We start from the raw sequence: 12,236 nt of genomic DNA, 5'->3' as shown, positions 1-12,236 counted from the left end.
GCAGCATAATGCGAAGCGAATCCAATGGCCGATTTGACCGACTTTTCTCACATCGAATAATCGTCTGATGTTTAACAACTCCGAGACACGTATAACAATTCAAAAATTTAAAAAACGCATCTAACGAGCTGCAAATATATCGTTTTACCGTGGGCCGACGATTGTGAAATCATTCGTATTCTCGTCGTTAAAAATGAAGAATAAAAATATGCGTATAGAATAGGTATCGCGAAATGGACTAAACGATATTCAAGTCCACGATTCATCTTTTCTTTTAGTTAAACAAACGTTAACAGGTATAGAGTGTTATTAGTTTCTAAACGTAAGCGAGAAATATACGTTTTGCAATACTTAGAGATCTAAAAAGAGAAGTGAAGGGTGGTAGACTTTATCCCCATTGTCCGGTAATCTCTCTTTCTCACCCTCTCTGATTTGTGCCGCGGATGATTTGTCCCTGCAACTCACCCCTAGCCCGAAAGTACTTTCAGTTTCGATAATCGACCGATCCCTCAGAGTCGCCGTTACAACGTCGCGCGGCGTTGTATAAAAAGAAATAGAAAAAGAGATAGACATACGTAAAGAGATATTATGTAAAACGATGACCTACCTACGACGCAACGGGGATCCTGGGGGACCGGGAGAAAACGGGAGGCGATGACTTGGGAAAATCGCGCACCGAAAAAAAACTTTCGCTCGGGCGGAATTGTATAATCGCTCTGTACATTTCTGTAAATATACCCCTAGATCCTCGGTATGTATGGCGCGATGCGATGAGCCGGGACGTGAATGAAACGTCGGGACAGGACGCAAGGAGCGACGGACGATAGGTTGCTAATCGCAGAGCTGATTGAAAGAAACAAAGTGAAAAAAAAAAAAAGAGTTTCAAACTCGAAGAGTTTGACTGCGACGGTTCACTTAAATATTCTCGTACACAAATTCTAAAATCGTGCCAATTGATGATATTAATAATCGGAGTGGCACGATTTTAGGTTTACAAACTTGAAAAAAGAAATCTCTGAGTGAGTGTAACTTACAAGGTGTATTTCTCTATCCGCCTGTCTGTCGCTCTTTGTATTCTGCGTGCGTATCGTGTCCCGACTTGGATGATCGAACGTTCGCTTGTAAAGAAAAATCAATGTAGCGGGAGGAGGGAACAGCACGCGGTAGTTAGCGCATTGGAGGTTTAATTATCGCTATCGAACAGTATACGCACGTATGCATGCGTACGTATACGTACGTATGTATATGTGTATATATCACAACGGCTATTATTCTATTATCTCATATACACGATATATATTTGCGTTGAGACCAGTGAGGAATCGTAAAGAAATAAGCATATAGTTATAAATATAAATATCGTAGCGTTTAGTTTTACATATTATACCCGTCACACACGTGTAGAAGTCGCATTCCAACGTCTAAGTTTTTAATGAAACAAATAAATTACTTTGGTCAAAACGGACTCTGGTCACTCGGGTCTCCACTCTCCCGTGTTCCCGGCGAGTCTGCTTGTCTGCTTGTCTGCCTGTAATCATCCGTATAGACATTCTGACGCCTGCAATTCTTCCAGGAGACTATGAGGATAGACCGATAGAACCGCATCGAGGAAGAGGAAAAACATACAAATTCCATAAATTCCATTACGCGATTACGCCAGGTATCAGGTATCCGTCCCCTCACCCCTGCAAGTGCACGAATTAGATGCAGTCGCACTTTAACAAGAAGGGAAACTAGCAGGAACACTTGATTTGTTCCTAGAGAATTAGAGATTCTAGAGAACACCGAGGAACGTTGGAAATTGCCTCGAAGGCCTCTTTGTAAGTAAGCCGTAAACTGTAAATAAATAAATAATCTTGCTAATTGCGAGGTGGTTTCATGGGAAATATTTGCATAACTGTAATGACAATATATTCCGCTCGAGGCCAATTGAACTACAATTTTTAGCCACTTGCTCGTTGAATCAATTATATTTATATATATTTTCATGTGGATATTGTGGATCTGGGACGAGCTGTAGGGAATTTGCGAACCCGGGAGGGAACAATTATATAGGGGATTTGCGAGCCCGCGGCCCGGGGCTGCGTTCCGATATTCACTGTCAGTACTGAAAAACTATAATGTACGTCACGTAAACTATAGATTTTCAGTACTTGCAGCGAATATCGGAACGCAGCCCGGGAAGTACGTAGACTACGTAGGGGATTCTTCCGCGACAGGATGTCGGCTGTCGGCACCGCTCCGCGGCTCGTGCGCGATGTAACTGCGCCAGAGCCCAGAGCCCAGACTCGCAGCCGTAGCCAGACCAGCCAGACATCACGGCGCGCTCGTCTGATTTGCATGCACTCCGCACTCGCCACTCGCTACTCGCGTACGCTCATCCGCTGACGCTGACGGTCTTACAATTGATATCAGCTAATGCCACTTGCCGTAGGCACCGTCGCTCGGTAGACCGGGGAGTCCGGGGACTCCGTTCGTGTCGCACCGCGGGATGCGGTAGTCGCGGTAGTTGACAATCGACGGCGACTGCTGAGATAGGGTAGTGCTACGACTGCTACGGAGCAGTAAGACGTCGCTTACCCGCCCACCCCGGACGGACCGCTGTAAGGTTACGACGCGAAATCGGAGGACGACGGCGAGATGGACGGCAAGGTCGACGACGAGAATCAGCGTGGCGTCAACGACGGCGACTGGGTCTGCCCTGACTCGCAGTACGTAGTTTCGCTACGACGATTCGCACCCTCGATCACGCCCCCTCTCCCTCCCTGTAACTACGTTTTTATCTCCCTAAATCAGGATTCGGGTGCATCACGATTGAATAATGATCCGTCGATTTTCCCCTCTCTTTTTCAGATGTGCCAATATAAACTTCGCCAGGCGTAACTCCTGCAATCGCTGTGGGAAAGGTACGCAGCTGTGCACAGTTCGAAATATTAATGTTACACTGACGCATGAAACTGTTTTGCGATGTTGTTTAGCAACAATGGTTTAATATCGAACGTAGAATGCCACTTGCATGTTAGATAAATGAAAGTAGCAAATGGAGTAGCGCTCCAAGTGTTTACTCCATGTGAGACGTTTGGACACTTATTATTTATCAATATGATTTTCTGATGCAGATAGAGGCGAATGCCCGAAAAAGAAAAAATTAGGTCAGGAAATTGGAAAAGCAGCCGCGGAAAAAAGTAGAGGTCTTTTCAGGTAATGCCACGTTTGGTATGAAGTTATTTCTTATTGGTAATAAACAATGTATGAAAATCAATTACTTGTTGTATGTGTATGGAAATTGTGCATGAATATATTATACAGTTAATGGATACAAATAAGTGTGTACATAAATAATAGGGTGAGAATTAAGGGCAACTATGACCATTTGGATGTAAAGCTAACGTTTTTATGTATATAAAGAAATTAATTTATTCGATTGTAACGCTATATGTCGGGTTATTGGAATAAATGTCAACAATTCTAGTTATTAAACATGTATAAAAACAAGTAATGTAGTAACAGTGTATAATACTATTTTGCACTTTATCATATTTCCGCAATGCTATCTCTTTCAAATTATCTCTGTATGTGCAAAGCATAAAAATTTTATTGCAGCGCGGACGACTGGCAATGTAGCAAGTGCGGTAACGTAAACTGGGCTCGCCGGCAGCAGTGTAACATGTGCAATGCCCCGAAATTCGGTGAGATAGAGGAACGCACGGGATACGGAGGTGGGTATAACGACCGAGGAGTCGTCGAGTACAAGGAGAGGCGAGACGACGATGACGAGTATGACGAGTTTGGACGGCGTAAAAAAAAGCGGAAACTAGAGAGGAATTCCGACGACGACTCGAAGGATTCCAAATACAGCAGCCCGTCGCGTAGTAAACCCAGAGACAAGGAAGAGAGGAAGGAAGTAGACGAGGAGGAGCAAGAAGAAAACGTAAAGTCTTTATGCTTTAAAGCGGCGTGAATTGAAAAGTGTGATGTCACGCTCTTCGGTAGCATCGATTGAAATACTTGGCGAATACTTAATCGGTAACGTAAATCACAGGAGGAAGAGGAAGAGGACGAGGAAGAGGAGGAAGATGGTGATTTATCCAAATACGATCTTAGCGAATGGGATGACTTTGCACCAGCAAAACCAGCCAAAAAAAGGTAATTATACATACAGCTAAGTTATTATCCGTTGTAAACATTATTGTGAATTTTTACCTTTCAGCACAAACGGAAGTACTACATCTTCGGAGGCGCAACGGTCAAGGTAAATTAACAGCGGTAATGCAATGCAAATATATCCGTTAACTGCATTAACATAATTAACAATGCAATGCTTTCCTGTATTAAATTAACGACGTTTGTATCAAAAACGTTTATTAATAAGGCATGAAACTTATTTACAGAAACGGAGATGATCGGCGCGGTTCAGGCACATCCAACCAATGAAAGGCTGTACAGAAGGACAGGTTTGACTTGGGTTTCGGGTATAAAATTGATTATGATGAACAGAGTTGCAGACAGCATACAGTGTGATGAATTTTGCTAAATAATGTATAGTCCCAGATCCTTAAGACTTAAAGTATAGCTTGCTTTTATTGCGATTATATCTCGGTATATATCGCGTAAAGACATCGAGTAGAGAGATTAGCGTCGATTTAGCGAACCTTTAAGAAGCGCAAGTGTTCTTCTCATTCAACGTATCAACTTTTTACAGGAGTGAACCAGGAGACGAAAGAACGCAACCGGTGCTCGGCAACTAAGAAATATACACAACGCAACAACTTTTAGTAATTTAGTATGCACCTTTGGATATAAAGTGGCCGATAATGTGTGACTTATTACAAAGGGAAGTCGACTAACGATAAGCTTTACATTTATAATTGAGCTCATAACTTCGTTGATCCTAAGGAAGCGAAATGTAGGTCTCCTATTTGCGCGGGTGTATCGTTGTTCTAACGATTGCAGAGTTTATGAAAAACTACTTCGGCGCAAGTAGCATGTTTCGCTAGCGAGATACGAGATTGATAATTTCAACATGAATCTATAGAAGAAATTATACACAGCTCGTTTTACAAGCTAAATATGACGTTGTAGAAAAAGATCTTACTCCTATGTAATAGATGGTGTCAACGCTCTGCGCAAGCCCCGTCGTCGCAGTGTTCTAAGATTCCTATTACTTTATCACAAACTATGTCGATGTAGCCGTGTCACTGCTTCACGTTGCTCAAGTTGCCTGAAGGAATCTAACTTTTCTTCTTTTGTCCCCTTATCTCTCTTTTTACATCGTTCATCTATGCATAATGCTCGGATTAAGCGGACAATCGTGAAGTGTTAGAAGTGTAGTATTTAAAGAATCATTCCCCAAACAGAGCAGATATGTATTTTGCATCTTTTGGAAGAGACCAAAAGGAAAGGATACGTTCTCTTGCTTTGACTATCACAGATTTGAGTAAGTTGAGAATCAGCCTGCTCACTTTGAAAACGTAGCGCTTTTTAAGTTAGTCGCGTCCCGCGTCTTGGCAGATACGGACTCTTATCGTGAACTCCGACGGCCGTTCTTGAATCGCAAAACGATTATCGATCAAATATCGTACTGACTTCTTGTAAATATCTTTATTTTTCATTTATAATAAAAATCATTCATCAACAACATAATTGTTCTTAGTTCAATTAATTCTTTCCTTATATTGTAAACTACAAGGTAAGGGAAGGGGGAGGGAAGTCATGATTATGCACAGAGTTGGTCATAGGGAGGATTGATGAAGGAACGTTCGGGACGGGCGATATTGAAGGATTATGTTGCAACAGGTATATATATAATATATATATATATATATAATATGTATAATATGTATATGGTATATATGTACAATAATAAATTTGAGCTTGTTTGACTGTGTTTAAGTATTTTAGTGATAAAGGAAGGATGAATTACGGTACCGACGTACCAAAATCCTCTTGCTCATCATACCATGCACATCTGCATACGATTACTTTATCCCGAGCAACCATTATGAACAAAGCACAAAAAGAGAGGAGAGATCTCACCTGTTTTCTTCCTCTCTTAATTTTTTTTTACACTCGAGTGTAGTAACGTATTTCTTAATCTAACAATGTGCTTCTCGATCGCTGAAGTAACGACTCCTACAAAAAAAAAAAGAAAAAAAGGAGAAACCAGATTGTACATCAGTATTTACACGAACGCGTGGGACAATATTCATACGTCTCCGTTAACATTTAGGATTTACAAATAGTTCCGGAAGATTTCGATTTGAAACGACACTTCCAAAACAAGATAACAGATTTGGAAACACGACATTCGGTGTCATGGCCCAGAAATTAAAAACAGAAAACGAAATAAAAAAAATTTATGTAATACATACATAAATGTCATACACAAATCAAACGTTAACTAGAATTTTCGCGCGTCAGTCGTCAGGATTATCCTTGAAGGTAACTAACCGATGCTCGTCAATACCCATCATTATTCCTGTCCTTTACATCATCGTTAGCACAGTTTACACTTCCAGAACTATCTCGCGTGATTAATAGAAACATCCCTGATAGACGAAAGATAGAGATAAAGATAGATGGATAGTTAGAAAGAGAGCAAAAGAGATATTGAGAAAGAGAGAAAAAGAGGGATGAAAGGCCACCGTAAAAATCGTCCTTGTTCCCGTCGTCATTCTCGTTCTCGTCATCGTCGTCGTCGTCACGATATGAATCAATACCGGGCAGCGTTTACTTCGGCATGAAAAATTGCTGATGCGAGTGCGAGTTCGGCGGTGGATGCAGATTAGGATGCGGCGGCCCGCTGCCTCTGGTACCAGTGGCGTAAAGTTGCTGCTGGAAGTTGTGAAACTGTTGAGCATAATTCGGGTCGGACATGCTGGGTCCGCTGCCGACGAATGGGCCGGTTTTGAAATTGCTGGTCCCACCGCCCATGCTCGGTGGTAGAGGCTGAGTAGCGTCGGGCGGCGGTCCCAGTCCCATCGGACTGGCCTTGTTGCCGGATACGCCGTACATGCCTGGATTCGGCTGGTTCGGCAGATTTTGCGGCACCATGTCGGGCGGGAAGACTTTGTCGGAATCCATGGAGCCGCCTGGGAAGACGCCGCCACCTACCATATGCTGCATCCGCATCAAGTTCGGTTGCGGTCGCATGTTGCCGACCGGTCTCATGGACGGGTGCATGGCGCCGGGAGTGTTCATGGACTGGCCATCCATTCTAGGTGAGGCACCCATACCGGGGATCCCGGCGGCATTCATATTGGACGGCATACCGCTATGCGGACCCCCCATGCTATTCGGCACACAACCGTTCGGGAAGTACTGAAGGTTCACGGAGGGTGTCCCTCCCATTTTCGACTCCAGATTGGACAGCGGATTAGTGAATCGCTGAAGGAAATCCAGACTGGGTGGGCCCCGAGGCGCGTGACCGACGTTTGGCCTGGCCGGCAAGTATTGTATGGTATTGGGTGCATTCGGCTTTACTTGAACATTCGCGCCGTTGTAGGGACTGGGCCCTACAACCCCATGGCCGGTTATCAATCTTGGTGGAGGCGCGTGTCCAGGGTCACCGCCAGGATAACCAGCACCGGCTGCACCGACGCCCGAATGGCCGCCCATTATTCCGTGACCACCCATCATGGCGGGATGTCCCATCTTGCTGGGAACTCCGCCGGGGCTGCCCGTATGCGAAGTGGTAGGGCTGTAGCTCGTTGGAGGACCCGCAAGACCCATGCACATTCCGCCAACCTCGTTGCCGGGCTCACCACTGCTTGCACCCATGTGACAGCTCCCGTTCATCTCGCCGCCCATCTGCATCATGTGCATGCCGGCATGTGGATTACCAAACGGCATCATGCCGCCAGCATTGCCGGAATGCATAGGCTCGTTGCCCAGCGAATTGCTCGCCGCCGTGTTCGTAAGCTGTTGGCTCATTTGCGCCAGGGATGTTATCGGATCGAAATTTGTACCCATGGTGTTCAAGCCACCAAGTCGACCGCCAATGTTGTTGGGATTGAGAGGCACGTTATCAGATGGTTGACTAACGTTTATGGACGGCCTGCCGCAGGGGAAGGAACCACCGGGGGGACCACCGCTCAGCGACGGCACTACCGTCGTATTGCCGGAATTATTCGGATTTACCACCGTAGGCTGCTGTTGCGGAGGCTGCTGCTGCTGTTGTTGCTGTGGTTGCTGCTGCGACTGCGTTTGCTGTTGCTGCTGTTGCTGCTGCTGCTGATCTTTTACGGACGGTGGTGATGTGTCGGGTTTCATGGTAGGCGATGCCGGCACTGTTCGCGGTGGACCCATACTGTCGGGTAGGCTGGTGTTGTGCGGCGTCGGACTACTTTGCGCGCTCGCGCTGGACTTGTTGCCTGGTTTCGCGGAATCCGCTGGAGTATGCGCGCTGCCCGGCGTGTGTGGTGTGTGTGGCGTGTGAGGACTATGCAGAGAACCCGTGAAGCCTCGGTTCATGCTGTCCATCTGTACAGGACTCGCGCCCTCTGATCTAGTAGGGAATTGATTGTTGCTATCTAAACTTCCTGGCAAGATTCTGTTGGGCATCTCCGAAGAATTACCGGTGTTCCTGTTGTCAATGTAAAGGAAAACGTTATAGTTATGCGAGCTTTATATAATTATTACCCGAGATTTTTTTCGCTCGAGTTTATGTATAACTCGAAAATTAAAATGAGAGAATGAAGATACTTACGTAGATGAATTGCCATCCTTCAGACTCGTATTAGGTTGTTTCTGAATGGTCAGTTCCTGCCCCTCGAACGTGCTAAGGTATTGAAGCTGATGAGGGCTCGGTACTGGCATCAGATTTGCTTCCTTCACGGCCGATGCATTAACGTTCCCAGCATGTTGCTGCTTCTGTTGAGCTAAGGATTGTAGCGTTCGGCAAAACATACCGTCCACTAATGCAAAATGGGCACACAAATGTAATTTATAAATTATAAAAAAAATTCACAAGTCATACTTTGAGATCAAACCAATGAAAAATTCTTATAAAGTCTTCAGGCAAACTTACCGTTTGGTTGTTGATTGGTAGGAAAATCGAGGGAAGCATCCTTTTGAGCATTAGCACCACTAGGACTAAGTGCAGCAATATGGGAATGAGAGACTGGTGTTCCTGGATTGCTGTGGTTCAATCGCGTCGTCGAAACGGCTCCTGTGGCTGCCGTGGAAACGGTCGGGTTCGGAGAGTCCTGACTTGTCGGGCTTTGCCCCGGCAGATGGCTGGTCCTCTGATTACCAAGCTGGAACTGCCTGTTGCAGTCCGCCGGTGAATTCAGAGCGGAACTTGCGCGGGGTGACGGTAGCGATAGATTGCTGGTTGGATTATTGGGCGACGATGGATTCGGACTTTGAATCGCGATTGGCACGCTGGCGGACCGAGTCGTTTGATGATACGGTGGTGGCGGACCTTGACTTCGCGGTACTCCGATCATATTGGCACCGCGCAATGGTACTGCACCAGGATTACCGACAGTTGTCTAGAATATGAAATGCGTGTATATATTTACATATACATATATATTTTTTTCGCGACAAACATTTTATCCACGACATTCAATTAAGTTTATCACACAAAAGAAACATACCTTATTTTTTCCCTCAAGAAAGTGATGCTGCAATTTATGCCAATCCATAGACGAAGAGCATTGATTTGGAACACCAGGAGGAACATTCGTCGGAGGACATGACACCGTCGTTCCTTGCGTCGTATCTGTTAAAGCATTGCCAGATTGTTCCTCCTTGTGACCGTGAAATAATATCATTTGCATTTTTCGTAAGGTCGCCAGTTGGACTTCTCTGTGCTGCCTTTGTTTCGGCGTCAAGTTTTCGTCTGGAACTTTGACACCTTGGAGAGATGGTTGTAAACCTCCTGGGCCTGGGCTCGTTGTGCCACCTAACAAATTTGGACTGTGGCCCATGGTAGCGTTATTAGCGGGTTGAGGGTTGGCTGCGTTAAAAATATAGAATACATTAAATCTTGTACAAAAAAAGTTAACAATTTATTTAGATAAAAGATTTAATAAAAATTATCTGAATTACCTGAATTAGGTGAATTCGGCACAAGGCAAGAAGGCACGTCTATGTTTCCATCATCCAATGATGGTTCAGAATTACCGAGGGAGTTTCCACCGTTTATGTTTCGCAAGTTAGGTTGTTCGTTCCAAAATTGTGGAGCATTCGGATCTAGTGCTGGTAAATCCGGGGGTTGTTCAGTCGGGAAAGTATTATTCGCATTTCCCTGATGGCCTTTCTGTTTCATCATAGCAAGATTATTTAACCATTGAGCAGGATTTTGTCGAAATTGATTTACTTTATTTGGATGTTTCTAAAAGAATAAAACGGTAAATATATATTAATGGTGATCAAATAAATAATAAGTAATATGTGTGGTGTGTATGAAAAGACAAATTACCAAAAGTAACATTTTATATGATATTTACATTGAAAATGATATAAATCAAGCCGAGACAACTTATGAAATAAATGAAAAAATAAGAATATGAAATAATATTGCATTTTCATATTTTCATATTACACCGATAAAAAATTATGCTAAATTTTTCTATAACCAAAAATTCAATTTTTGTAACAAGCTATTCATGTGTGTAACAGAGAATCTAGTACAGTACTATTAAAATAATTCAATGCACACAATACCTCCAAATATTTTTTAGTGCCTGGTTGTGCACAATGATAAGCGATGATCGTAGAATATTCGCCTCTCAACACCGTCTCTGCGGCTTTATTTGCCAACGTCGTAGAAAATACAAAAATCTGACTCTGCTGTTGCATGTATTGAGCCTCCCCGCTGCTCGTACCAGTTCCCATCTGTTTTCCCACAACATTACTGACAAGTGGTTGAATGCTGTCCGCTGTAATAACATTTCCACTATAATCTACAGCAAAAAGGATAATTTGATTAATCTAATATAAACTATGCGAGCGAAGGAAAGCAAATATATAATTGACGTACAAATAAATACGATAAAGATCTGCAAATATAAATTAAGTTAATCTTACCAGGTAGTTCGTCGGCGGGATTGTTAGGGTCTCCTTCCTGCTTGACCGAATTCAGGATGGGCTGATTCCCATTAGCGTTCTGATTCTCCCCAGACATGGTACCTTCGCCGTTAGACGGATCCAAGCAAGGATCTCTCGGGCACTCGGAGGTGTCCTCTCCAGTCGCATCGTCGTTTCCACCCGTGCCTTCTTCCTTAATTTTAACAGGGTCGGCGTCAGGTTCATCCTTGACAACCGTGGTAGGTGGACAACAGCTGGGCTCGTTGGGTTTCTTTTCAGTTTTCATGGCTGGAGCGTTCCAACGTTCGCAAACGACCGAGCGGGTCAAACCTTGCTGCTGCGGTTGAACAGCGGGTATAGACGCATGGCCACCAGCACTAGGTTCGCGTTTCCCCGATGCCCTGGTGTCGCGCACGGCACGCGTACGCGAGAGAGACGGGGGTGGACGAGTGGAGAAGATAGAGAGAGGATAGGGATAGGTTAACGGCAAGACGCACGTCGTCCGGTCGAGCGTAGATCGCGCGCGCTCACCAGACGGCACCCACGAAACTGTTCGCAGCTCCGAGCATCGCCATGTGGCCACTTGCCGTGGAATAACACGATGGGTCGGTACGGACGACGGGAGTTGAGTCTATCAAGCGAGAATTAATCCGCGCACCGTGGCCGGGGATGCTACGGTGGAGCCTCGCCACCTGGATAACCGAGACCGATCACCGATCACCGATCACCGATCCAGTCGTGTCGCGGCCGGAATAGGACCGAATTACGCTAGGGCGAACCGGCTGGAAGCTGCGCCGGAACGCGACGATAGTCCCGTAGCACTAATCCGCGTGGGAGAAAGTTTGTCCCAAGTGTCACCCTCACCTCCACGGCGAGAGCATAACGCACCTTTTCGGCTGCTGCTGTTGCTGCTGCTGCTGCTGCTGCTGCTGCTGTGTGTGTCGCGCGCGCGGCTGCTGCGGCTGCGGCTGCGGCTACGGCTACGGCGGTGGCGGAGCAGCGGCGGTGCGCGGCGCATTCACGCGCCGCGGGGCCACTCACGGACGCGACGGGTCCGGGTATCAAACGGCGGTGCGGACGCACGCTACTTGCGCGACTCGGGGTGTCCTCCTTGCCGTCGTACGCGCGAGCATTGTTCTCTCGATCCCCGACTTTATTTGTCACTTCATGGTCGCTTTGATTATTTATTTCTTTTACGC

At 45.4% G+C, this 12,236-nt stretch overlaps 2 protein-coding genes and 1 long non-coding RNA gene across 8 annotated transcripts; 1 reads left to right on the top strand and 2 right to left on the bottom strand.

The window, feature by feature from the left end:
- Nucleotides 1-1,244: 1,244 nt before the first annotated feature.
- Nucleotides 1,245-1,716, bottom strand: LOC139779408 (uncharacterized). The gene is made up of 2 exons (XR_011719891.1): nucleotides 1,627-1,716; nucleotides 1,245-1,528 (listed from the first exon to the last, which is right to left on the bottom strand). It is a non-coding gene; the product is annotated as an uncharacterized lncRNA (long non-coding RNA).
- Nucleotides 1,717-2,191: 475 nt separating this feature from the next.
- Nucleotides 2,192-5,643, top strand: LOC139779256 (uncharacterized). Of its 5 annotated transcripts, none has more exons than XM_071717570.1 (8): nucleotides 2,192-2,711; nucleotides 2,854-2,906; nucleotides 3,120-3,201; nucleotides 3,604-3,931; nucleotides 4,043-4,146; nucleotides 4,211-4,252; nucleotides 4,392-4,454; nucleotides 4,703-5,643. In XM_071717570.1, the coding sequence occupies exons 1-7, from the start codon at nucleotides 2,641-2,643 to the stop codon at nucleotides 4,432-4,434; spliced, it is 723 nt and encodes a 240-aa protein (XP_071573671.1). In that variant the 5' UTR covers nucleotides 2,192-2,640; the 3' UTR covers nucleotides 4,435-4,454; nucleotides 4,703-5,643. The 5 variants fall into 5 exon arrangements, 3 of the variants coding, with proteins under 3 accessions (XP_071573671.1, XP_071573675.1, XP_071573663.1); XR_011719844.1 differs by having other exon boundaries at nucleotides 2,193-2,711; nucleotides 4,211-4,266; XR_011719835.1 differs by having other exon boundaries at nucleotides 2,194-2,711; nucleotides 4,392-4,539.
- Nucleotides 4,346-11,662, bottom strand: Lgs (BCL9 domain-containing protein legless). Of its 2 annotated transcripts, none has more exons than XM_071717525.1 (7): nucleotides 11,038-11,662; nucleotides 10,675-10,913; nucleotides 10,057-10,342; nucleotides 9,603-9,964; nucleotides 9,029-9,494; nucleotides 8,708-8,915; nucleotides 4,346-8,584 (listed from the first exon to the last, which is right to left on the bottom strand). In XM_071717525.1, exons 1-7 carry the CDS (start codon nucleotides 11,321-11,323, stop codon nucleotides 6,730-6,732), a joined length of 3,702 nt encoding a protein of 1,233 aa, XP_071573626.1. In that variant the 5' UTR covers nucleotides 11,324-11,662; the 3' UTR covers nucleotides 4,346-6,729. The 2 variants fall into 2 exon arrangements, with proteins under 2 accessions (XP_071573626.1, XP_071573622.1); XM_071717521.1 differs by having other exon boundaries at nucleotides 10,675-10,889; nucleotides 11,038-11,474.
- Between the last annotated feature and the right edge of the window lie 574 nt (nucleotides 11,663-12,236).

Source organism: Temnothorax nylanderi, unplaced genomic scaffold, assembly GCF_030848795.1.
Source record: "Temnothorax nylanderi isolate EJ_2023f unplaced genomic scaffold, tnyl_v1.0 TNYL_tig0006_pilon, whole genome shotgun sequence".
Taxonomy (NCBI): Eukaryota; Metazoa; Arthropoda; class Insecta; order Hymenoptera; family Formicidae; genus Temnothorax; species Temnothorax nylanderi.
This window is presented reverse-complemented; position numbering and strand designations above follow the sequence as displayed.

Coding starts and splice junctions, on each gene's coding strand:
- Lgs (XM_071717525.1), bottom strand. CDS start 11,323: ATGAAAACTGAAAAGAAACCCAACGAGCCCAGCTGTTGTCCACCTACC. Junction 10,914..11,037: donor TCCCGCCGACGAACTACCTG/GTAAGATTAACT, acceptor TTTTTGCTGTAG/ATTATAGTGGAAATGTTATT. Junction 9,495..9,602: donor TTCTTGAGGGAAAAAATAAG/GTATGTTTCTTT, acceptor TTCATATTCTAG/ACAACTGTCGGTAATCCTGG.
- LOC139779256 (XM_071717570.1), top strand. CDS start 2,641: ATGGACGGCAAGGTCGACGACGAGAATCAGCGTGGCGTCAACGACGGC. Junction 2,712..2,853: donor TGGGTCTGCCCTGACTCGCA/GTACGTAGTTTC, acceptor TCTCTTTTTCAG/ATGTGCCAATATAAACTTCG. Junction 4,253..4,391: donor TCGGAGGCGCAACGGTCAAG/GTAAATTAACAG, acceptor ACTTATTTACAG/AAACGGAGATGATCGGCGCG.